Genomic DNA, 24,601 nt, shown 5'->3' with positions numbered 1-24,601 from the left:
TCTATAAGCTTCCCTAGCACCAAGTTCAGACTGACAGCCTTGTATTGCCCTGGATCTTCCTTCAAGCCAGTTTGTGTAGATGGGTGTCACATTTGCTAACTTCCAGTCAATTGGTACCTCCCTGGTTAGCCAGGATTGCTGATAAATGGTGGGAAGTGGCTTGGTGAGCACTTCTGCTTCTGTACCTTCATGTGGATCCCGTCTGGCCCGATAGACCTGTGTATGTCTGAGTGGTGTAGCAGGTCACTGACCATGCACCCTTGGTCTAGAGGAGCTTCATTCTGCTTCCTGTCTTCCAGCTCAGGGAGCGGGGTACCCTGAGAACAGATACGAGGGGGTAATGCGAAGGAGACTGCTTCTGTTCCTCACTGTGCTGTAAAATCTTTTGATGGATGTTAGGATCATCTAACATAATTTGCTATGACAGAACACTGAGTAATACAGAATGTTCATTAGAGTTATTCATTAAGGATTTACAGTTTTTAGCTGGAGCGCTGTCACAGGTTTGGTTGCTTCATGACACTGCATGCTGAGGTTATGCAAAAAATGCCAATGCTTCTAAGATGTATTATTTATCTATTTTTGGAGCTGATGTGTTCCTGCTAAATGGGATTATAACTTCAGAGTCTCTAATTTTCAGGAGCTGGAATTAAATTTGAGCATGGATGTGGGTTGTATTTGGCTGTGTGTGTATAGGACAGGGCCCAGTTTTTATTTTCCTGGGCTTTGTGCTATGTGCCATTGTGTTTCCATGACCTCCTGTGCAGGCTCAGGTCATGATGAACCAGAGCAACATGACCTAAGGATTGTGTTTAGGCACATTTGCAGTAGCACAGATGAGTGGCTGAACATTGTATCTGAATACAAAAATGGAGTGCTCTGTTCTTCTGTAGCTTTTTAGTTCTTGTGTAGGTTTTTAATTTTAATTAATCTATAGGCTTTTAATTTGAAGAACAGTGAACAACCAGTTTTATTGAGAAACTTTAATGACATTCATCTGTTGACTGGATAATTGTCTGATGGTGATTTGTGAACTTCACAAATACTCTGAAAATAAGGTGGTGGTATCACAGTTTGTTTTTTGCCTGCTGTGGCTTTGTTATCAAGTACTGTATGTACTCCACCGCACTGAATGCGGTGGTGGGTGAGGTAAGGATAAATTTAAAACCATGTAATGGAAGTAAGATGCACCAAGTGACGTAAAGAAACCTGTGGGAGATTAATAGATAGAGAAAACTCTGCTTTCTGGAGCCGAGGGGAAATACTATTTAGGTACAGCTCCACTTGCCTGAGAGCAGCGCCTTTGCGTGGGATTGGTGATACCTCACAGACAGGTTAAAACCAAAACCTGCTTAAAGATGTGTCAGAACATCCTCAGGCAGTCAGCTTCTCTGTCACTGAACACTGTTCAGCAGCTGACCTGTGGACACCATGAGCAGATGCTGGGCAGGACTGCAGTGCTCTTCACAAGCTGGCAGGTTTTCAGGAGTTTTGGGATATGGTACCTGCTCTGGTGAGCTTCACCTGTGGACTTGAGTCAAGTCCTAGTTACGAAAGCTGCTTTTCAAGTGCAGAGGACTAGATTAAGGATGGGTTTTTACATGAATCTGCTAAGTATTAAATGAATAAAACCACTGTGGTGGTGTTGTATTGGGAATATTAAGAATATTTTAAAGTTTCTGTTACTTCAGTAAATACCAGTCTAGAGAATTACTGTTTGTGTTATGCTTCCGCTTGAACATAAATATTAGATCTGGAGGTGTATGTGTTTGTGTGATGGTGATGGGCGTGGTGTTTCTTTTGTTGTTGTTTCTGATGCTCGTTTTGAGGCATTTGTTGAGCAAAATCTCCAGGAGCCAAGGACTTAGGGGGTTAGGCTCCTTGCTGAAGATGCTAGGAGCTGATCATGCTCATCCAGTTTAGAATGGATTGGGTTATATAGAAACAATGATTTAAGAAAAAGGCAATTTTCACTTTAAGTAAACTTAAATGTGCTAAATGTGAAACAATAGTGCAACATGTAGGTACAGGCCTTTAAGTATGTAGGTGTAATATTAATATAAGAAAGATCTTTTGGACAAGCTAAAATCTGAATAAGAAGAGTTACTGGCCTACACACTTGTAGTTTGAGTTTTTCTTAATGCTTAAATTGGCTTTTGTTAGCTGTAATTGTCTCTGAAATCAGAACAGAGATTCTCTACAAGATGGTTCATCTGCTTGGGGTCAAAGAATGACTTACACTGAGAAAGCAGGAAGTATTTTTGTCTTTTGTTTTCCTTCACTCTGTAGATAAAAATTATGCTAGAGGATGTAGCGGACCCAACCTTGAGAAATGTGACCAAAATGAGTGAACTGCGTGTGAGGTACACACAAAACTGCTACTGTTCATTAAAACCTTACATACAAACCCAAACCATGTACTTTAAGCTTATCTTTCCCAATACTTGCATTTCAGAGTAATAGCTTTTAACTGAGTAACATTAAATACTGGGTTTGTACATTTAATCAAATTTCAATTTCCATACAAATGAAGCTCAGCAGACAAGAACAAACAATTAGTGTGACAAATGAAAAGTGGCATTTCTTTGTACTAAAAGCTGAAATAGTTTCAGATCTATGGTTGCTGTGTAAATGCTGAAGCCAACATGCATCTGCAGTTTTAGCCACCAAAAGAATTTCTTCAACTACCAGACTTTGCTGACTGGTGAATCTCTTTAATAAAGAGAGATTTAGTCATTGCAGGCAGAAGAACTCAAACTTTCATAATTAGTGATTGCAGTCACTGAATTTAATCTCTGTATCAAAGCACTCTCCTGAACTGAGACTTATAATTTTGGAGCCTTTAATTTAGACTTCTGGCTCTTCATCTCTACCTCTTAAATTGTGAATTGCCAAGTCATCAGGGTTTTTTGTGCTGCTAGTGGTTTACATATCAGAGTTAAGAACATTTCTGCTTTAGGAGAGATTTGGGTTTTCACTGTTTGGTTTTGTACTGGTTCTTGTAATGGTAAGCTTCAGTTTCTTGAAAATACAAGGTTGAAATTTGGATTTTGAAAACTTTGTGTTCACCTAACGCTGTGCAGGAGATGTTTATTATATGTACCTGAGACAGGACCTCTGGCATCTCTATTGGATGTAGCATTTCTTCAGGCTGAGTTACTCTTACATCTCTGTCTTAAACTGAAGGAGGATAAGTAGTCCTGTGAAAATAGCATCAAGGCATTCTCATTTACCCGCCAGCTTGTCTTTGCAGAAGTGTTTTGATGAGTAAATGGTGCTGTTAGACTAGAAGGGTACTTTTTGAGGTCCATATGCAGTTGGTTTCTGTCGCTTGGCAGACATTTTTAGAGCTTGCTGGTTTTTGCTCATTCCCAAGAGCTATTTTCACCTCTCCAGCTTCTCCTACCCCTGTGGTGGTGTGACCTGGTGCAGGTTTTCATGATCAGAGCTGTGACTGGTTGGTAATCGAGGCTTTTCTTATGGTACAGAAGTGAAGGTTCCAGCTATGTTCACAGGGCAGCTTCTGGTTGCACAGGGCTGAAATGAGCTGCTTTGCCTCTGAGGAGATGTGTGTAATCCCAGCATATAGGAAAACATCTTCTATTAGAGCTAATATTTAAAAACTATAATACTTTAGTAAATGTTTTAGCTTCATTGGCAGACAACTATTATGAGGTCAAATTCCACATTAATGGATACCAGCTCAGTACAATTATATTTCCGCTGAATTAGTTGGAGCATGCGGCCTTTCTGGATGTAGGGGACAAACTGTAGCTGATCTGACTTAAAATTAATGTAGACAGACAATAGCTTAATTTGATCCAAATCTTGCTATTTCAAAGCCAACTGATCAAATTCATTCAGGAAACTGAACTAGCAAGGTGAACTTCTATTGAATCAACACTTTGCTTCATGTGTCTGTAACAATCTTGATTTGATATTGGGAAGCTCTAAAATGAGATTTACTGTGTTGAAAAGTAGTCTCGGGTGCTGGATATAGATCCTCCCTGCCTTTCTTTCAAATAAAACAGTTTGAGTGACTAATTATCCCTTATCTTCTGCAATAAGAAAGTGGAAGGTGAATAAGAAATTGGTTCCAGTGTAAATGCAAGCAGGAGGTGTCCTAATACAAATGCATCTCGGAAAGACTTAAAATGAAGCAAAAAATGCAGGTTGCAGGTACTGTAATGCCCAGGCAGTGTGCTGACCAAGCGTGCATCTGCAGGAAGGATGCACTGTGGCTTCCCAGTGCTCAGGCTCCAGAAGGAAAATGTTCTCAATTACATGGAAAGAGTACAAGAGATGATTAAACCTGAAAGGGCTTCCTGAATCGGTTTATAATGGCAAAAATGTGTTTGTTTTATGAAACATGTGAAGCTGGCTGGAAATTAAAGCGGGGGGTGTGTGTGTGTGTATTTTATGCATCTGTCATGAAGTCCTTCCTGTGGAAAATGCTTCTAGTAAATGTCTGTTTTGAGTGCTTAGCAGAAAATCTTGAAATTAGCATGCTCTAAAGAAAGCATAAAAAGCTGGTTGAGCCCTATGTTGAAATACGTGATGAGTGCTGTGAAACACCTGGCATTCAACATGTAATTGGGAAAATGTCTGGAAGAAAAGCTTTCTGTAAGGATCTAAGCAGCAACCTAAACTTAGGGTTTTTTTCCCTTGTATGAAACCTAAATTTCTCTATTAGTGAAAAATCTTGTCTGTTTCATCACTAACTTAGAAAAATGATGATGAGGATTTCTTGTTTGTACAGCACACTTTAAATGAATTTATAATCTTGCGTGTTATTTCCGGTGCTGGATTAATTAAGCTTCCAGCTGTTTTGTGAGATTTCTTTCAAATTTCAAATTACAGGTTCATGTCTAGCTTTGGCAAGACTTCTTTCAGGTGAGTGGCTTGTGGCAGATTATGTTACCTAATAATGTGTCCCAGCAAATTGCTATTGGTTTTTTTGGCCTTCACTTGACAGTAAGTTTTATCTTTGGCTATATATTAAGCTTGTAGAGCTGGTGTATGGTCTGAACCTGATTTCCATTTTCCTTCTTCTTTTTATATATAAAGTTAAGGAGTTTCTTGCCCTCTCTGGCCAATTCATAGCTCTTAATAAACTGTTGCTAGAGCGATCAGGTGGAGTGTTACCAGAGAATGGGTTGTTGTGAATTGTTGATGCTTCTGACAGGCAGACATTCCTTCGGGTAGGGGTGTGCTGGTGAACCAGCAGGTTCCTTGGGTTTTTGGCAAGAAGCACAGTGTTGTCATGAAAACATGGAAGCAGCAGTGAGTACAGCTGACTTCTGCTCATAGTCTTATCTGTAGCCTTTGGCAGGCTGTGTAATTTTTCTGTGCTTCCTTGTAGCCACCAGCAGAAGGATGCAGTGGTTGACAAGGTTGATGAGGGTTAACATTGTACAAGTGCTTTGAGATGCTGAAGTGAAGAGACTATAATGACACCATCGCTTGAAGTGTTTTCGTGTTCTCAGACTGCTTGAACTTTGTGATGTTTTGTAGGTTTATACTGCATGTAGTGCAAAAACTACAACTGCTTCTATTTCCAAAGTTTTACTTGCCTCCCATCTTTCCAGCATATGCCAGATGAATTTAATTGCTTTAAAATGAAATTTCAGTGTATGAAATTTTGTATTGTAGCAGAGCTAAGGCTGCATCTGATCGTTGAAAGAAAAAGAAGCCTTTTATGTTAGAATCTCTTATGTGAATCATAATAGTGCTGCTGTAACTTGTCACGTCGTACATGAACGCTGGAGGTGGTTGCATTTCCATTTTTTCACTTCTAGGCAGTTGTTGATGCCGTTAGCTAATGTGGTATCAGTGCCTCTACTCCCACAGCTGCTGGCTTATAGCTGAACTTGTGCCATTACAGATTTCCTAACAAGTTTGAAAATACAAAGTGTTTTATCTTTAACAGCTGGTGGAAAATGTGTGGTTTTAGTGCTGCTAGGAGGTGAAAGGTTAAGATGTTTTCTTCCTCATCTGCTTTTGCTCACAGCTATTGGTGAGTTACCACCAACAGCTATGAACAGTGCGGGATAACTGGCTTTAGGAACGAAACAGGGACTGGTACTTTTTGAACTTTGCTGTTCTTTTGAAGAACTGGAATCTTGTATGGCTAAAGGAGCCTTGTTTTATTTACCACACTCCTGGAAAGAGCAAAGTCTGACCATCCACTAAGTGATCACTTGCATTTCAGGAAAGATGCATGGTTACACTGTGTTGTACTGCTGTTCGCCTCTGCTCATACATCTTCATGAATCATGTTCTGCTGCTGGTGCCATCACTTGATTTTATTTTTTTTTAATGTGGTACAATCATAGAATGGTTAGGGCAGAGAGACTGGCTTGAAATGTTTTCATGTTTCTGCTGGTTTGACTTAACAATAGACTACTGAAATGAAGTGCTTGACAAGGTTGTAGTGACTAGCACCTATTCTGTGCATCCTCACCTCTCCCAAATTTCTCTGTTCCTTGGCCAAATATGTTCATTGTAGACTTTCATCTATTTTTATGTATGTATTTTACCTCTGAAGGCACCTGCCCTGGCTAGCTGATGTGCTCTGCTGTGGGAGTCATGAGCCTGGTGTGCAGGGCTGTGCGGCACACACAGGGCTGAGAGGATGGTATTGGCAGGCGCTCTGCTGCCTGCACTGCTGACCTTCCCACCCACTGCTGTATGTGGTCTGGGTGACAGGCACCAGTATGGGTATGGTGGGGCCTTAGTGGAAAAACCTGCACTCTGTCAGTGGCAGGAGGTTTCTGAAACTGCTGATCTTAAACATCAGTTCTGAAGGAGGCCATCAGTTATGTCCAAACCCACCCTGAGCACAAGTAAGAGGGGCAGTTAGAATTTCTCCGATGATTCCATGTTGTTCCTCTTTGTGTTAAGCCACAGTAGTCATCGTGTCAAAGCAAAACAATTCAGATGAAACTCTTTTGGTAACTGCACAGGATTTATGTAGTTCATTAACATGTGGCTTAGGATAGCTCAGGAGTTGTTACTAGCAGTGTTTGCAGAAAATGGGCATTTTAATTCTGCAGTATTTCTTCAGTGTCACTTTTCCCCCCTGCCTTTGCCATAGAATTGCATAGTTTCCTTGGTCTGAAATAATAAGTGCATCTGACATAGCATGGTTTCCATTGGGAACGATTGTTCAGCTGGTTTGAGTGATGTTTTAATAGAAATATTTTCTACTCTTCCATGTATCCACATTCTTCAGAGAGGAGTGTCTGTAACGCAGGAAGTAATGACATTACGGCATGTAACTGGCATTTTTTTAATGCCCATAATATTGGGATGGAGTCATCCTTTTATCTGAGCCAGTTGTATGTAATTGTGCATAAAATAGTAATAATGTGTATGAAATAGTAGAGACAAAAATATACTGGTTTTGCCATGTGCATGTTGACTTGTGCTTTCCTGGTGGATGCTGCCTCTGAAACCAGAGGGCTGCAGAACAACTTTCTTCACAAGGATGTGTGCGTGACTCCCATTACAATCAAGCAGTAAAGAAATTAAGGGTTTATCTAAAGTATTGAACTTTGAATTGAATTTTGCCGTAACTGCAGGGGGATGCAGCAGTAGAAAAGTGGAACTGGGCTGAGAATAGTCTTTCATGTGTTAAAATATTTACCACAGTCTCCAGTGTAAATTCTGTGCTTGGAACTGCAATGATAGAACTTTCTAAGTTTCCGCTGCGTGCTGACATTGCACGAAAGTGGTGAAAGAAGCTGCAATGATTTACTGAAGACTGGCTGCTTTCTGTGAGCTTCAAATTTGAATAGTTTCAATTTCAGCTGGAGGTTTTGTGTGTGTTTGGTTGTGTTTGGTGTGGGAACCCCCTGCTCCAATTTAGAGGTAGATTCTAGATTTTCCTCTTCTGCTACATTGGGCAAGTGAAGCTTAACCTTTTATTCCTCTAATTGGGGGGGAATAACAGGTTTTATTCCCCATTTTCTCTTTGGGCTAAAGAAAATAACTTCAGTTATTGTTCAGGGAGAGGGAATTATTGTGACCTAAGGTGGTAGATTATTTTATGAGTATTATTTTCCCTGTTAGCTCTTTGGACTGAGTAAAACTCTAACTGGGTGAGCACACTCTTGTCTTGCTGTGGCTGTCAGTAGTCTGGCAGGTCTGTGTGAGTTCTTAGCCATTTTGTGACCTGGATGTTTGCTCTGAGTAGGTGGTTGCTAAGAGGATGTGCCTGCTTTTATTTTTCTAGAAGAGCAGGTCTGTGCTTTGCAGAGAAACCAGTACTGGAGCTGGATTTTAGTCTAACATCAAATTAGAAGCCTATTATCAATATCCTATACCAATTACTAGGTGTACAGGTACAGCTTTTATTGAGAGTGCATGATGACTGGTTTTATTACGACTGGTCGTGTTGTCTGAACACTTAAATGTGACCTCTGTCTTGATTTAGCTTAAATGTGTGTTTCAAGAAAGTAATAACTGCAATTACAATTGCTTTTAGGTTGTATACTGTGGACAAGAGAATACATGTTAGTGTGGTAATTCTTCCCTGCAAACAGTTACTTACTTGATCCTTTCACAATCACACCCCCCCCCATAAGGTGGTCATTCTTTAGACATGGTTTATCTGGGATGATTGTAGCTCGCTGAGAGGAAAACGTGCAAAATTCCTCAAAAATGTTGGTTTTGGAATTTTCACAACCCCCATCCAGAAGAAAGATGGGCAGTGATGGTCTGGTGCAAAAGTGAACCTGTGGGTGCTAATGGGGACCTGCAGACCTGCCGTTGTTCACTTGTATAGCCAGATTATGTTTTTTTCTCATGCAAAATGTTTTGAGGGACACAAAACTAATCTGTATTATTAGGTGCTGGCATTTGATAGATGGAATTTGTATGAAAAAACTATGTAGAAAATTGTACTTTTTATAATGCTAATTAGGTCTGACAGTATAATGATGGCAAGTAGGCAGTACTCTTACAGAAGCAGGAACTAAATGTTTGCAGATATTGACGGTTTCTTGTGAAGGATATGTTTGCATGGAAAAGCACTACAGAAGAGCTTAAGCTAGAAAGTGAAAACATATTCATGGCTATAGAAACTGTTTTACAAATAGGTCTGTGAAATGGCTCTGAATCAGGCTGGACGTTTGCACAAGTCTAGTGGGTCCTGCTGTACATTGGAATGGAAATAAGGGTCTGAATTTATCATGTGATCTAGCACGTAACTACCATAGCATATTTCTGTTGAACTTTGCTTCTGAGAAAAGTGAATAAGCAGTCCTCAGTGCCTCACAAGAAGTAAATGGGTAACTCTGTGGTGATAGCTGCTCCCATGGTGTCCTTATCAGGAAGTTTTTACCAAGGATGTTTAAGAGAATTATTTCCCAAGCATTGGAAGCTGGCCCTCCTGACTGTTAAAACCACACAGTTTAACACATGGAATTGGTCAGAAACAAAGCAGCTTTTTAACAGGCTGAGTTATCCAGAGGTTTTGTCCATTAACATTCAGTGATATGTTACGTGATAGATGATTAATACACGTAAAACTTGCAAGAATAAATAACACTTCAAACAAAGCACAACTTTATTCTTCTTTCCTAGAGCTCCGCTGCACCTCAGGGCAGTTTGCGTGTCAAAGTGGTACCATCCAGTGCATCCCTTCAAATTGGCAGTGTGATGGATGGCCCACCTGTGAGGATGAGAGTGATGAAGTTGACTGTCCAGGTAAGTAAACCTGAGAATACTGCTCATCCCTGTGTCAGCTTGTTTTGCAGCAGTATGCTGACTCTTTAAGGTCATTTGCTTATTTTTATTTCATAGTGGTGATTAATGGAACTGTATCTGTTATTAACAAACTGAACTGTCTTCTTTTTTTCTTCTTTTTTTTTTGCTTCCTTTCTTACAGCCTGAGTAGGTATCCTGGAGATGAGAGTTTGTAGTCTAAAAAGAGACTTTCATGACAAGTTAAAAATCATGATTAAATGAAAATGCTACATAGGCCTGTGGTTAAATTCAGAATTACTGTTTTGGTTGAATGTGTTTATCACTCAAACTGGGTGACAGTGTTGGACTTGGGTAGAGAGCTTGTTTTATTGCTGTCTATTCTGATTATGCTTCTTGTGCTTGAGAACTTTGTTCTGCCAAACAAGCTGGTGTATTAACTCTTCATCAGCTTTCGTGATCATATGCTTTCAGAAGCCTGTCAGCAGCAGTGGCGCTCTGCTAAAGCTACTGGATACTGAGATGTCTTAAAAAAGGCAAACAGAAGTTTTTGATTGTGAATATATGTAATCACAATTTTGAACCTCTTTATTTGTTCTTCACAAACAGGCCAGTGCATCTCTTTTATTGTGTGTCTTAAAACTTTTCTCTACAGTGTTACTAAATTACATTCAAAAACTGTTGTAAGAAGTTATTTGCCACTAAACTACTTAATTTGCTTGGGAGAGAATCACATCAGCTTTTCAGTTGTCATCACAGCATGCAGTCTGTCATTCTGAGTTTTGAGCTACTTTATAGAGGTGCTACAAAATAGTAACATCAGTATTTTACATCAGCAAGCTCTTCTAAATATACGTGTTTTCTAGTGGAATTAGAGAAGTAAATCTAACACGCAAACTTTGAAGCTGTGCTATAGTTAGCCATCTCCCCAGTGTGTGCTAGGCACAAATAATTGAAAGAATGTGTTCAATGCTCTCTTCTAAAAAGCTCTTGCCTAGTTTGTGTGAATGTATGTATTCACAGCATGGGGGGAAAAAGCTGTTGGTAGTTTCTTCTGACATTGAAAAATAAGCTGTGCCATTGATATCTTGTTTAAGGATATTCTTTGCATTATGGATGTCCTAAAGAAAAATGCCTTTATAGTTGTGCTGTTATTTTCTCTCCTTTTTAACTTTGGCAAAATGTGAAAAAATATGGACCTAGTAAAATTCTGGAGGTTAATGGAAGACAGTGGCTAGAGGAAAGCAAAGTCATGTTTGGATTTACTCAAATAGCCCTGAAGGCTTCACTTGCGGGAATATGGGAACATTTACATTAGTAGAAAACAGTATTTTTATCTTCTCTTGTTGCCTAGTGTACTGATCAGCAATTTAAGTTGTTACTGGAGGATGCAACAGGATGATGTTGACTCAAGGAGTGGAGTTACAAAGAATGTTTGGTATATGGCTAGGAAAGGGATTTTTATGAAAGTAACATTTCTCAGTAGATAGGCCTTGCTTTTGTGTTTGGGGTGTATGTCTCACTGGGCTGTCTGGCCTGACACGATAAGAAGAACTTTAAGAAATGAAAGGAGATGTGTAGGAGAGATTTGATTCATTGTCATGTCTGTATGCAGGAAGACAAGAATAACATACATAAAGAATACTAGGGGAGAAAATGATGGACAGCACAGAGAAGGAAAGTATTTCACCTGATGAGAAGAGTAATTGGATAAGTAATTGTTGAAAAGGCTGTGCTTGGTGAAACAGCCAGAAAGCTGGGTGTGGTGGTTATGAAAGAACTGGGGTATTTGCACAGTAATGCAAGGAGCGTAGCCAGCAAACCAGAGCAACAAGAACTACTGGTGTAGGATGCAAAAATTCTATTATACCTGTAACAAAAAAATTGGTGGGACAGCTTTGTGACCCAAAATGGGTGTTGAAGGACGTCTGTTACTCAGAACTGTCAAGAATAAGGACAGGTTGGCATGTTGGTGTGCAGGTGAATGGCAGGCTGGATTATGAAGGGGAATAGCATGAAGTAAAAAGTCTGAGGCTAGAATAAGTTTGGAAGAGCATGGTTTTCTTATGTTGGGGAAGGCAATACATATGTGACTAGTCATAGGAGAGAGTAAGTCCTGGTAAGTTGATCGGGGAGCTAATGCTACTAATAATAGTAGTACATAATCATACTCAGGAGTGATAACTTTCTTCTTTGCCCACTGAATTAACAAGAAATGATGCAGCTTTAAATTTAGAAAATACCTTTGGATTTAGATGAGCAATTGTGAGATGATTCAGCTAAATTTAAATACTTTTTAATTAAGGTTCTTAATTTCAATAAAGGCAGACTGAACACTAAAAGAACAAGTTAATGAAGCCACCTGGACTTGTGAAACATGGAGAATTAAAGTATCTTTAAATTAAAAGGTATGAAATCTCTGTGAAACATGAAAGCTTGCAAGAAAGGGTTCTGAATCTGGTTGGGAAGCTTGTTACTTTTCAGCCTTTGAGCTACTAATGGCGCACTCCATGAGGAGCTCTGAAAGATCAGTGGCAGTGAATTAGGGTTTTGTGGTGGTGATGAAGGTGTGTTTCAATGACTACTTGTCATGTTGGTGTTTTCAAAGGTTTAATACAAAGACATTGTAAGTTTTGTCACTGTTGGTTTAGTTCACCTTTTCTAGGTCTGATTCATTCACATTAGTAACAAAGCTCCTATTAAAATCAGAGGATCATAAATTTATTAATAAAGTATTTTGGTAATCACATGTTGCCTGAAGTACAAGGAAGCAGCCCAAACCCCAAGACCTTTTTTGTTAGAATAATTTCTTACGGCATTTTTTCAGAACACAAATAGGTACAACATTAATTCATTGACCATCTGAAATAAGTGTATGAAATGCCTATTTTTGCTAGGCCATGTATTTCTCTGAACGTAGTCATAATAACGGTTTTCATTCTTACTGGCTCTTCAGAATGATCATCTTCTTTTAAAACATGGAATTCCTTTCAGTTCCAAACTTGCAGTGTGTGAAGTGCTATTCCCCCTGCCCTTCCCACTAGGCAAGCAAATGTTAGGGGAATCTGCAGCAGTGATTACTCTCAGTTCATCTCTGGTAGACTAAAACTCTTGGCTGCCTGCTCTTGTGAGCATACTGAAAATTGCCAAGAGGGTTTATGTGGCATATGCGTGCAACTCTCTTCCACTTAAGCAGTGGAGACTTAGGAAATTTGTGTACTCTTCTATATCAACAGTAATTGATCCTAAAAATAATTTATCCCAAAGCGGTGTATTCTGTGACATGGAAGAAACAGGCATTAATCTCTTTAATATGGACTTTTACAAATGGGAATTTCTTATTTCTACTCACTTTCTCTTATGTTTCTATACAAGTACTCAAAAGAGTAACGCAACTTTTTCACTGCATTTAAAAAGTTCTGCACTTCAACCCTGAAGAAGGAAGGGCTCTGCAGTTTGCCTTTTTTTACTGCTCATGGGATTTCCAGCCTTGCTTCTACCAGAAGATCAGATCAGCTTCTTCAAGTATCCTATCATCTTTGCAGGCCTGTTGGGCAAAACCCATGTACAGCAGTACAGGTGGAGCAGGGTTTAGTATATCTCTGGCTGTTTACCTGTTTTAATCTTATGCTACAGACTTGATGTCTGCTTTCTGTTACGTATGAACAAAAAAATGGATGTCTTAAACTCCAGTGTCTGTTGTAATTCCTATGCCTACCAGCTATTCAGCTTGCAATATATTGGTGGCCAGTCTGTTTTGTCTTTTTATTTATGTTTTAAGTTGAATTCTTCCCAAGAAAAAGTGATCAGATTGTAGTGTCAGCTGTGCTTGGGTTTCTTCCAGCATCTGAATTGGAAACCCTTCAGCTCATCCTGTAGTGCACACCCTTGCCTAATGCCACATTCTTCTTGTGTAAGTTATTTCTCAGTACTGTTTTCTAGACGTGCTTGGTCAGAAACAGGAGCACTGGGAAGTTTCAGGTTTTCCCTCCCTGAAGCCGGAATCAGCACTGGAGAGCTGGCCACCTTGGTGGCCCTGGTCCTGGGCCAGCAGTTGCAAGCAGTGGCTAGTTGGTGGTATGAGCTGCCCTGCAGTTCCATGGGAAACAGTACAACTTTATATGGTTTTTATGTTGAGATTGGGAGCCTAATTTCATACGGAAACAGCCTTACAGGGGAGCCAGCAATAAATGCTTAGCTTGAGTGATGTCCTCTTGTATGCTGTTCTTAAGGACTTCCCCATATACCCTATCAGGAAGAAATGTGCAGACTTGGAGGTCACTTTACCCCAGCGCATACACACTACATCATCTTTGAGGCCGCAAAATCTCCTTTGTGGAGTCCACTGAAGGCAGGTACCATAACACAGCAGCGTAGCACAGTTTTGCAATCATCATAAACAACCTTGTGTTTTGTTTCACCAAGGTTATTATGTTTGGTCAAAGTGACTCTTGTCATTTGTGCACTTCTTAGTACATCTCTTTTTTAAAAGCTAGATAATAATGATAAAAACTTGATAATTTCCACACCTTTTACAGAACCCTTTCTGAACTCGTACGTGAGTCATCCTTTTTTACCCTACTTTAAATTATTATGAGCACCTTTAAATTATTACGAGCACTTTACTGTTGTTCTATTACTTTGAATAGGGCTCAGCACAGCAGGATGCTGTTCATGGTTGGCTTCTATTTCCTAGCATAGAACAATTGATAATGCAAAGCATGGAGATGCTTTATTTCAGAAGAACCACTCCTCTCTGGAGACTTCTGAACTGTATTTCCAAATCTTTAGGCACAGAACTGGATTTTGTCATGAAGTTATCTTGCCTCTCAAATTATCAGATGGAGATAAAAGCTTTCCAAGCTGTAGTAGGTAATGTGTTGGACAAAGTATTGGATGCTGAGGGGACAGGGCGGCTTCCTATGTAAGTTTTGGGAATCTGTGTGTTTAAACAGGTGCAACTCAAATCTTGGAACAAATAAGATATGACAAGACCTGACTGCTTCACAGTTTAGTTTTGACATAATTTGACATAGTACATCCATCCTTTTGAAGGGTTTGTCTTGAGTGACTTGTCATCTGTGACACAGTAGCTCTGGCCGCTAGTTCAACTCCCCAAAATCCAGTATATCCCCCTTTGAGTCCTCACCCTTCAAGGATCTCTTTCTATTACAGTCAGTGTCTTCTGCCTGCCTGCCCTTTTCTTGGTGCAAAGCAGACCTTGGTGTTTGTGGCAGATTGCAGTTTCTCTTCCAGCTCCGCCAAACACAGTTTTCCATTTGGCGTCCTCTTTGTTCCCCCATGCAGTGCTGCTCGGCACGTGTATGTTCTAGCCTGTTCCCGTCTCAGCTGGTGCCAGCTCTCGCTTTTGTGTGGTCTCAGCTCTTTGGCTCACGTTTCATTTGCACTACTTGGCTCTTTTTTTTCTTCCTTTTACTTGGTCTGAATGATGGAGGTGCTGAGGGGAACAAAAAAGGCGCTTTCTGCTCTGCTTGTGTGCTTGGCTTCCCTTAATGAGATACCATGTGCAAAGAAAGCGTTGCTGAGATCCTGTGGATAAATGCAGCAGGGTAATCTCCATGGGTGTACATGGCAGAGTATGCACAACTTAACTGAATTCCTTCCACCCTCTATGAGTAATGGCAAAGCTCATATTTCTTTCAAACTTAACTGCATTTTTCCCCTTCTGTTTTTTCCACCTTCCCAACAGGAATAGCAGAACTTGTACCATAGCACAAAGCTTTTTCTGTGAGCCTGTGGGCTGCGTTTTGCAGGCTGCAGTGACGGCACTTGTGCAACTACAAGCTAGTTAGAAATGTAAGCATTTTTCCCCTTCCAGTCTCTTAATTTTTGTTCTGAATAATTGTTGAACTGTTTTCATTCAGATCTGAGAAAGTTTATCAATATGAAATGCAGTAGGAGCCATTCAGCATGGCAGATTTCCATTCTGAATTAGTAGCTTAAACTTTTAAACAAGTGAAAATGCTCACAGAATCAGCAGTGTTGGGCAACTTTCTGGATGTATAGCACTATACTTAGACTGTAGTCATGCTAGAGTGAATTAGATAGCAACCGTACATTGACAGGAGTTCTGTGAATACGAAGCATGGCTTGATCCATGTGGAAACAGATTGGAGGATGCTTGTGTCCATTGTGCTGTAGTATTTGAGGGGAGAAAAAAGAAATTTGCACCCCATGAATTTTTCCTTGAAACCATTTTTCCCTTTTCCCCACCAGCTGACAATCAGATTTCTCTTCTGGTGTAATTGTACGAAGTCAAAGGAAGCAGGACTCTGTCTTGGCTAGTAAAAATATTGCTGTTGCTGTTGGTTATAGTATCTTGAAGAATAAAGGGCTTGGAAAATAGCTATCTTCCAAAATCTGATAGCTTTCAAAGTACTAAATATGCACATAAGCAATAAAAATGATGGCTTTTCTTTGCTGAAACACTCAAATATGGTTAGTTGTGATTTTCTGGCTTAGGTTGTTATCTTAAAGCTTTGTCTGTGGCACTATTAATTTATCTTTAAAGATAAAAACACCTCTGTGAAGGAAGCATGAACAGCAGAGCACATAGAAAACTTTTCTGCAGAGTGCTGAAAAAGTACAATAGAAAACCAGTCCAATTATGCCTTTGCCACCAAGATCTGCAGTGACTTCATGGCAGTCAGGTAACTTTGAGGCTTGTTAGCATATCTTTCTTTATTGCCCTGGAAACACATGTCATTGTTGCTTTTCTCAGACTGAAAATTCAGGTCAAATAGAAGCAGCTTAATATTTGAAGAGCACTAGTTTATTAAGCAGCTGACAGTGTTGGGCTTGAAGGAGAAGTGACTTGTGGTGGCTGCTTTCTGCCTCTTGAGTCCTGCCTGGTTTCAGCAGCAAGTCTGCTGACACGGGCAGATGCTGAGGAAAGAATGAGTGTCCTGCTTCCTGGGTGAGGACCGATTGAACTTGCTCTATGTGGGATCTGTGTAGCTATTTTTCAGAGCATCTGGCATAAATTCTGTCACTTTAAGATGCTAACCCAAGTAACCCTTTCTTAACCTCGCGTGTTAAAACCTGTGAACTTCTGCTTTATTCCCCGGGGGAGGTGGATTGTTAAGTCCTCGTGGGCGTTCTATTTAGCCATGGAGGGTCAGCCATATGGTGTTGCATCTGCTCTCACTTCTGAAAGGGAACTAATTCTTTGTGCGTTTGGTTCTTACTGGTTCTTTGGGTTTAGTTGTTACCATTTAATGCCATGGGAAAATAGAGCTTTCCATGCTGAGCTCAGTTCATCTTTGATAAAGTGTTCTGCATTAGTGTTATTTTTAAGGTCTTGCTATAATTAAAGGTTTGCCTTTTCAGTGTCAGTACTGAAAATCACAGTGTAAATACTGCTACTGAGCCATTAGGATTAAGAACAAATTCTAAAACTAGATTAGTCTTTAAAATAATAAAAAATAAGCAGCCATCTTCACTGTCAAATTATTTTACCATCTTGTGTCCTTTGAAATGTAGACTAACTGAATTTCTTGGCACTAACTTCTTGCCTGTGATAAATAGCATATTTTAATACTGAACAGTAGAATTACTACTTTATTCCTGTAAGGCCACGTGAGTGTATTGTGCACGGCCATTTCTTAATGGGCTATCTCTGTAGACATGTAATTCCTAGGATAACCTGATAATTAAATATCCCTTGCTTATCCCATTAACCCAGGGCAAACTCGGTATGCTCGAGCCAGATGAATGCAAAGCTACTCTGCTGTTCCTAGGCTCTAGCTAGTGATTCTTTTTGCTCATCTGTGCTCACATTTGTTCCAAGAAGTGCACTGTTTAATGGTGAGTCTTCTGGAGGTCTTTCCCCCCAGGTAATACAGCAAACAGTCTGCAACTCTGGATTTAAATTACCATGAAATTGCTGTGGACCACTTGCTTTTTAAAGGTAGTCTGAAAAAGGAAAGTTTTATTGACATGGTTTTGAACATATTTCAAATGGATGTAGTTAAATCTGTTGAAGACGACTGTGTAGCCCCTCTTTATTTGGGATCATGACTGGTTTATTTGGTTTAGCTAGGCTAAATAGAGCTAATCAGCTTTAAAGGAAAATAAGCTGATCTCTTTATATAGAAATGGATGACTGCAATAGCACTTTGTGCTGGTTAACTGTATTACTTTAATAACATCTGGAAATATTAGATAACGTACTAGCAGATATTTCTAATGCTTACATTCTTGGGTTCTTCATTTTTCTCTTTTTAAGGTTAATCCCTTGTTTCCAGGTTAATCTTTCCCAGTGCTCATCTCCATCTTTCTTAAAGGTTTCTCCTCACCACTGTGCCAGCTTTCCTAGGATCTTGCTAGTTTTGCTGGCTACAGCCCATCCTGCAGTGTCTCCACCTGAACTCCTGGTAGGCATGTGGAGCTCCCAGCCCTTTTTCTGGAATAACATCGTGCATTATGTTCTTCCTAAGTTATGTGCACTTGTTAGAAGCCATGACGCTGAGCTGAGGGTGTGTATGTGTTCTGCTTCAGAAATAGCAAACTAACATTTCCTTTAGAAACTTGACAGTGAATAAAAAAACCTCGTTCTTCTGGCTGAAGATAGGTTTCCTTTTGTGGTTTTAATTTTGTGCTGGTACTCAGAGAATGTGTTGGAAAGAGTATTGGAAAAGTTGTCTTATATCCCTGAACACACAACTGCAAAATGAAGCAGGTAGAGTGTAGGTAGCTCTGTAAACAAGAACAGATAAAATGCACTGGGGATGTTGTGTATGCTGCAGCAATTGAGATGATGAGTGTCAAGTCCTGTATATAACTGCAGGCTGTTGAGAATCTGCCAGAACGTTTTGCTTACTCTGCGAGACTCATGTAATGGCTTGTTGGCTCTTTTCAATTGTGAGTATTTTGGTTACGTATCATGTGAAATGGCCAAGCAGGGATTTACCATCTTGGTTTACCTACATTACTTATTGTATATTACTTGAATTAAAACCAGGGAAATACTAATAAAATGAAATCTGCCTTTGCTTGCATCTTTCACCAGTACTGACTATGCCTTCTGGTCCCCAGGACTGACAGGGGACCAGCGAACTTACCATGGGAAGGAGAATGTGGACTCCAGGCACAGTCGAGGGAGAGGAGGAGAGACAACCCGCTTTCACACTGTCAATATGGCACAGCCTGTCCGATTTAGCAGTAAGTTGCAGTCTGGGAAATCTGGGCCATCTTCCTGCTAATTAATTTACCAATTTAGGCTACTTTTTTTTTTTTTTTGAGGGGAGATTAATAGGTTTTACTCTTGCATAGCTTTTTGACCAGATTTTCTTAATATGCACTGCTTTTTAAGGTTTTTGCACGCTTCTTTTATATAAATGGTATGCATTTTATATATTGGTATATTCTGTGTATATTCTATATACCATCTTAGTGATGCTGCTGTATTCTGTCCCTTCTTAATGATGTGAACAGTATCTCTTAAATGAGCCCATATAAATGAAGGGTAAAGAAAAATATTTAGTTCAAGGGCTTCAAATCTGTTTATATATCACTATTTGATGATAAAGATCACTGTTTCTGAAGGGAATAAAGAGGCTTGCGAACAGGAACTCTGAATGCATGTAACAAACATAAAACAGTTTATGTATTTGAAGTTCTTAAGTGTTGTGCAGAATTAACACTGCAAATGCAGGTGCTAATATAATTTCCCTTCTGTTTTAAATTTCATCTGCCTGTCTCTGTGGTTCTCTCTATTGGTTACCCATCACCCCCAGGAATGCTTGTCAGAAGTCCCTGGGCCTGTTTCATCCAGAAATGTCTCAAGGCTTTTGTTGGATATTCCCTCAGTTGAGTTAATTGAAAGAAAGCAGAGACAGCAGTTCACGCTGTCACCTTGTTGCTAAAGATCCAGTTTGCAGTGATGTTTTTCCAAAGCAAACACTTGCCCAGAACCCCCATTGTCCTTAATTATTGACTGTGGGAGCAGGATTACGTGAATACTACTGGGACTGTCTGTAAAAGTAGGTTGAAAACTTCACAGCCCGTTGGATGTATTGCTAACCACCTAATAGAAAGACACAATCATTAAGTTGACCACCTCTGTTTTTTTCTTCCTGCTTCTTGCTGCTTGTTTTGACTTGGATTGATCGAACTGATTGGTTTTACAAAGATGTGCAGGGAAATATCTTCCACAGTAGATCATCGGTCTTAATTAAAGGCTTTAAAGGCTGTGACAGTGCCCTGAAACATTACTTGGAGTTGCATCTTTTAAAATATATTCATAACAATTTTCCTTTATCAAAAGCCATAGTAAAGCATGTCTTCTGTGATCTGTAATACATGCATCTCCTCCTGGTGAGATGAAGTATATGCAGTATGTTGTGTGTACACACCCAGGTGATTATGCATTGCATTGTCATAAACTGATAAGGATGCATTCTCTTGAAGATCCTAATTTGGGGGGAATGGTTTCCCTTCTATTCTTCATGTTTCCTAGTTAAGTGCCCAACAGGATGGCACCACTATGAGGGCACAGCCAGCTGTTACAGAGTGTATTTAAATGGAGAGAACTACTGGGATGCTGTGCAGACATGTCAGCGGGTGAATGGATCCCTTGCCACCTTCACTGCAGACCAAGAGCTAAGGTTTATCCTGGCACAGGAGTGGGACTTGGAAGAAAAAACATTTGTAAGGAAGGACCAGCGTAGGTGAGTAAGAAGGAAAGGACAAAGATCTTGTATTACATGAGAATGGTTTCTGTGCAATGTGAATGCTGGTAGTTCAGTTTGCTTACGAAATCTAATGGTAAAATTGACTTCAGGTTACTACCCAGTATGAGTGTGCTGGTTGGTAGTCTGGCAGTGGCCATCTGTATTTTATGTTTAAATTAACATTCAGAGATAGGCTACAATTCAGCAGTCTTTTTACCTTCAGGCTGTCTCAGCAATGTACTAGTGTTCTTGAACTGCAACAAGGAAGATTGACTTTACAGTGACTTATTGCTGCCCTGGCTTGTGTAGAAATAATTATTTAAAACTCAACAGAATTCATGTTTCCTTTAAGTCCTATGAAAGACTGCAAGTTTGAGATGAGAGTGAAGTAAAAAGCCATTTTGAATTGTAAGAATGTTGTGGCTTTAGATATTTCATACCGTTAGTTCACCACAAACAGTTTCTTTCTTTTGCCTGTGGGTTTTTTGTCAGTCTCATGGGCTGTTGTGACAGATCACCAGGAGCGGTTCAGTAATCTGTCTCTTCAGAGTCAGATGGCTTGATCTGGAATAGTCTTAACATTAGTTGTGTATGCTTATAGAATACTTGACTTCTGGGTGCTTTTGTGTGGTTTTGGGGTTTGAGATCCTGAAATGCTGCTATAAAAACAGAAGAAAGTGCTTATGAGTGGAAATAAAAGACATGGTGAGTTACCATTTGTAAACATAGAAAACCATCAAGTATTTCCCTTTATTCTTCAGCTGTATCTGAAGTATATTAGTATTCATACATTAGTACATCATATTATACTAATGAATACATTAGTATTGCTAATGTATGGGCTGAAATGCTAAGGAAAAAATCATCAATGTTTTGAAAGTTAGCTTTGAACTATAAAGACATTGGAAGATTCTGTGTAACTTGTTAGTATGATTTTTGGCTTTTATCTTTAGAATCTAACACAATTTCTTTCAGGTTCTGGGTTGGATATCAGTATGTGATTACCAATCGAAATCACTCTCTAGAAGGTCACTGGGAAGTAGCTTATAAAGGTAGGCCTCCCCAGTTATTACTTGGTTAAATTGCCCGTGGAAACTGTCTCAAATCTGAATATTACTTGCAAGAACAATTAACTTCTTTCAGTGATAGTGTTGAAATAGTGAAGAGGAACTGCTCTGCTCTACTGCATCAAAAGAGTTTATTACTTGACAAGCATCTTATTTTCAAGTGTAATAAGTTTCATAGTTTTCACATTGGTATCTTTTGGAGAGAACTTGGTTTTCAGTTTATTTGGGCTTTCCCCTTGATTAAGCTGAGAAAAGGAAGCTGCTCTGTAGTTCCTTGTTCTTTATCTAGATAAACTGCTGATTCCTGATTCTAGTATTTGCACAGACTAGTGCAAGGAGCATATCTTGAGGTTTTAGCTTTTTAAAAATTGGTAGTTTTTTATGCAGACAAAAAAAAAAATCCCAGCCAAACCCAATCTTGAATTTTGGGGAATTACTCAGATTTTTTTCACCTTACAGTACTTCAGATAGTTTATGTAAACCAAGACAAAATTTACCTAATACCAAAAATAAATCCCAATTTATGTGAAAAGCTGAGCATTAATCTGATAGGCATCACTGAATTTGTTTAGTGCAAAACAAGCAGCTCCCTCTGCTGAAAATGCAGTTATGTTTGTTATTTTTAATTAATTCAGTTGAGGGATTAGTTAAAGTTGTCATATCATAGAATCACAGAATGGTTTGGGTTGAAAGAGACCTTAAAGCTCTCCCAGTTCAAACCCCTGCCATGGGCAGGGACACCTTCCACTGGAGCAGGTTGCCCCAAGCCCCATCCAACCTGACCTGGAGCACTGCCAGGGACGGGGCAGCCACAGCTTCTCTGGGCAACCTGTGCCAGTGCCTCAGCACCCTCACAAGAAAGATTTCTGCATAGTATCCAATCTAAATCTATTCCTTATCAGTTGCTCTTACATGTGGAATTGAATCTCTAATTGAGATTGAACTGGTTTAGATAATGGAAAGGGTTTTTTTAAGCATCAGCACTTGAATTCCAGCATAGCATTTGAAAAATAATTGGAGTAGTTTTCTTCTCATATACAAGTTTCAGTAATGGAAAACCTGGAAGGAAAACTGGCCCTTAGGTACAGATCCATAATTTTGAACAGAATTTTGCTGAACGATTGAGTCTTGAAAAATACTTTGACACGTGAGAAGTAATAGAAACCTGCATGGTGCCATGCCCAGCGATATTGCTTTCATCATTTAAGGAAAGAGGGTTGACTCAATATTCAGAGGAAACTGCTGCTTCTTGTGGAGGCAGGATCATTTCCATTAATTCCTTAAAGCAAAGCACCTGAAGGTGTCTGTGGACAGCAGGGGTAAGGAAGGGAGGAAAGTCCAACTTTTTTCTCATAACAGGGATTTCTGGTCTGGACAGACCTGTTTAGGTAGGTAGGTTTCTCCTGGGAAGGCTATATGGGGAGAAAAAGAAGGCATTCTCCTTTTAAAGGACCTTTCTTTGGTGTTCAGAAGGTTGACTGCACTGCCATCTGCTGACAGTGTTTTCTACCAGCGAAGCATAAATGACACAAGAAATAGTGTTTGTCTTTTATCACAAGTTTTATTTAGTTTGATGCATTATATAAATTTAAGCCTTCTCAATACTATCTATTGTTTTGTTTGCAAGCTTTCTATTTAATAAAGGAGTACTACATGAAATAAAGTACATAGCAGTACCTAGTAGCATTCAGTAGCTTCTGAAAAATTTAAGACTCATTGACTCATAGTGAGACTTTCTCTGAATTCCTGCTATGTTGGAAAAGTGATTTAGGCTCTTCTATCTTGGAAATTTTAATCCAGTATTGGGAGATGCAGATGATAAAGCTTCAAAAACTGATAGCAGAACATAATTGCATTGTAAAAAAATAAGCATCATACCTAAAAGTGTTTGAAGAGGACCGTAATGTGAGAAGACTGTAATATGCTAACCACAGGAGCTGATAAAATCGATGTTTAAGCACACAGATTTGGAAAGAAACTTCTGAAAGCATAGGCTAATTTTGAGAATTGCTGTCGTGGTTGCCCATTAATCTCTGCAACTTTGCATACCAGCAGATTTAATGGTGAAGCAAGTCACTGGTCAAAAATAATATTTTAAAAGTTGTATAATGCCCAGAACACCGCTTGCCCTGTATGCAGCCTATCACAATAGTCTCTTAAGTTACGTGAGTTGGAAGGACCGCATAGTCCATGCCACTACTGCAGCAGCAAAGGCAGCGTTGGAGCCTTGTTCTCTGTGTAGCAGTGCTCTGCACTCTGAGTGAGCAGCATAAAATGTGGGGGAGCAGCACACGAGAGATGTACACACATCTCTGGGGTGCCAGGTACGAGATGGGTACAGGTTATTACTCCGCTAGTTGAAAGCATGGCCAAACTCGGTGTTGTTTGAAAGGGTGCATAACTGTTGGTAGGCAAACCCCATGGGACCCTGGAAAGCGGCACTTGTAGGGATATAAGAACATCACTGCTGCTGGTTCAGAATGACAGAATTACCCAGTACTTTGAAAACAGCAGCCTCTTCTCTCTGTGAGTTACCCCTTCCCTCCTCGCTTTTGCCTTTCCCCGAAGGAAGGAAGAATGTTGCTAATGGAAGCTAAAGCTAGAGGACAGTAGCCTTGTAGCAGAGTTGGTGTGTGTGAAATGAGTGACATTACAGAGCCTTTCCAAAGCTTTGCATACCCACAGGCTGCTTACACTAATGCATCTCGTTCTAGGCTCTTTGGAAGTATTTTTACCCCCTGATCCTATCTTTGGTACGGCTATGTCTGAAAAGGAAAACGTTCTTTGTGCCCAGCTTCAGTGTTTCCATTTTCCTACCCTTCGGCACCATGGTTTTCACAGCTGGTATGCTGAAAACTGCTACGAGAAATCTTCATTCCTTTGCAAAAGGAGTAAGTTGGTTTTAGTTTAGTGTTTACTGTGTTGTCTGTTTAAATATAACAAATATGGGGGCATTTATTAGTTGTCCTTCCTACCTTTTGCCCAGTGAATTTTAAAGAGTGTAGGAGTTAATTTTCCGCTTGGTTTAAATAAATAAGAACACTATAATGTGTAGTTGTCAGCCACAGTACAGATTGTCACTAAAAGATTACTGTTGAGCAGCTGCATCCACCCCAAAATAAAGTATACTTG

General features: G+C 39.7%; 1 protein-coding gene across 3 annotated transcripts in view; it reads left to right on the top strand.

Moving 5' to 3' along the window:
* Nucleotides 1–24,601, top strand: part of DGCR2 (DiGeorge syndrome critical region gene 2) — a 44,710-nt gene that overhangs the window by 12,668 nt on the left and 7,441 nt on the right. Inside the window, exons 2-7 of one of the 3 annotated variants that reach the window (XM_061466032.1) lie at nt 4,861–4,893; nt 9,589–9,711; nt 18,766–18,891; nt 20,189–20,399; nt 21,378–21,454; nt 24,184–24,360. In XM_061466032.1, coding sequence (XP_061322016.1) covers nt 4,861–4,893; nt 9,589–9,711; nt 18,766–18,891; nt 20,189–20,399; nt 21,378–21,454; nt 24,184–24,360 — 747 coding nt within the window. Of the gene's footprint in view, nt 1–4,860; nt 4,894–9,588; nt 9,712–18,765; nt 18,892–20,139; nt 20,400–21,377; nt 21,455–24,183; nt 24,361–24,601 lie in introns of those variants that run through there. The other 2 variants (XM_061466033.1, XM_061466034.1) reach the window with 2 other exon arrangements.

The sequence above is a fragment of the Pezoporus flaviventris genome, unplaced genomic scaffold (assembly GCF_033815535.1).
Source record: "Pezoporus flaviventris isolate CSIRO_AGI_PZ_B2104156 unplaced genomic scaffold, CSIRO_AGI_Pfla_v1 ptg000041l, whole genome shotgun sequence".
In the NCBI taxonomy this organism is placed as follows: Eukaryota; Metazoa; Chordata; class Aves; order Psittaciformes; family Psittacidae; genus Pezoporus; species Pezoporus flaviventris.
Note: the sequence above shows the minus strand (reverse complement) of the source record. Positions and strands in the feature narration are given on the sequence as shown.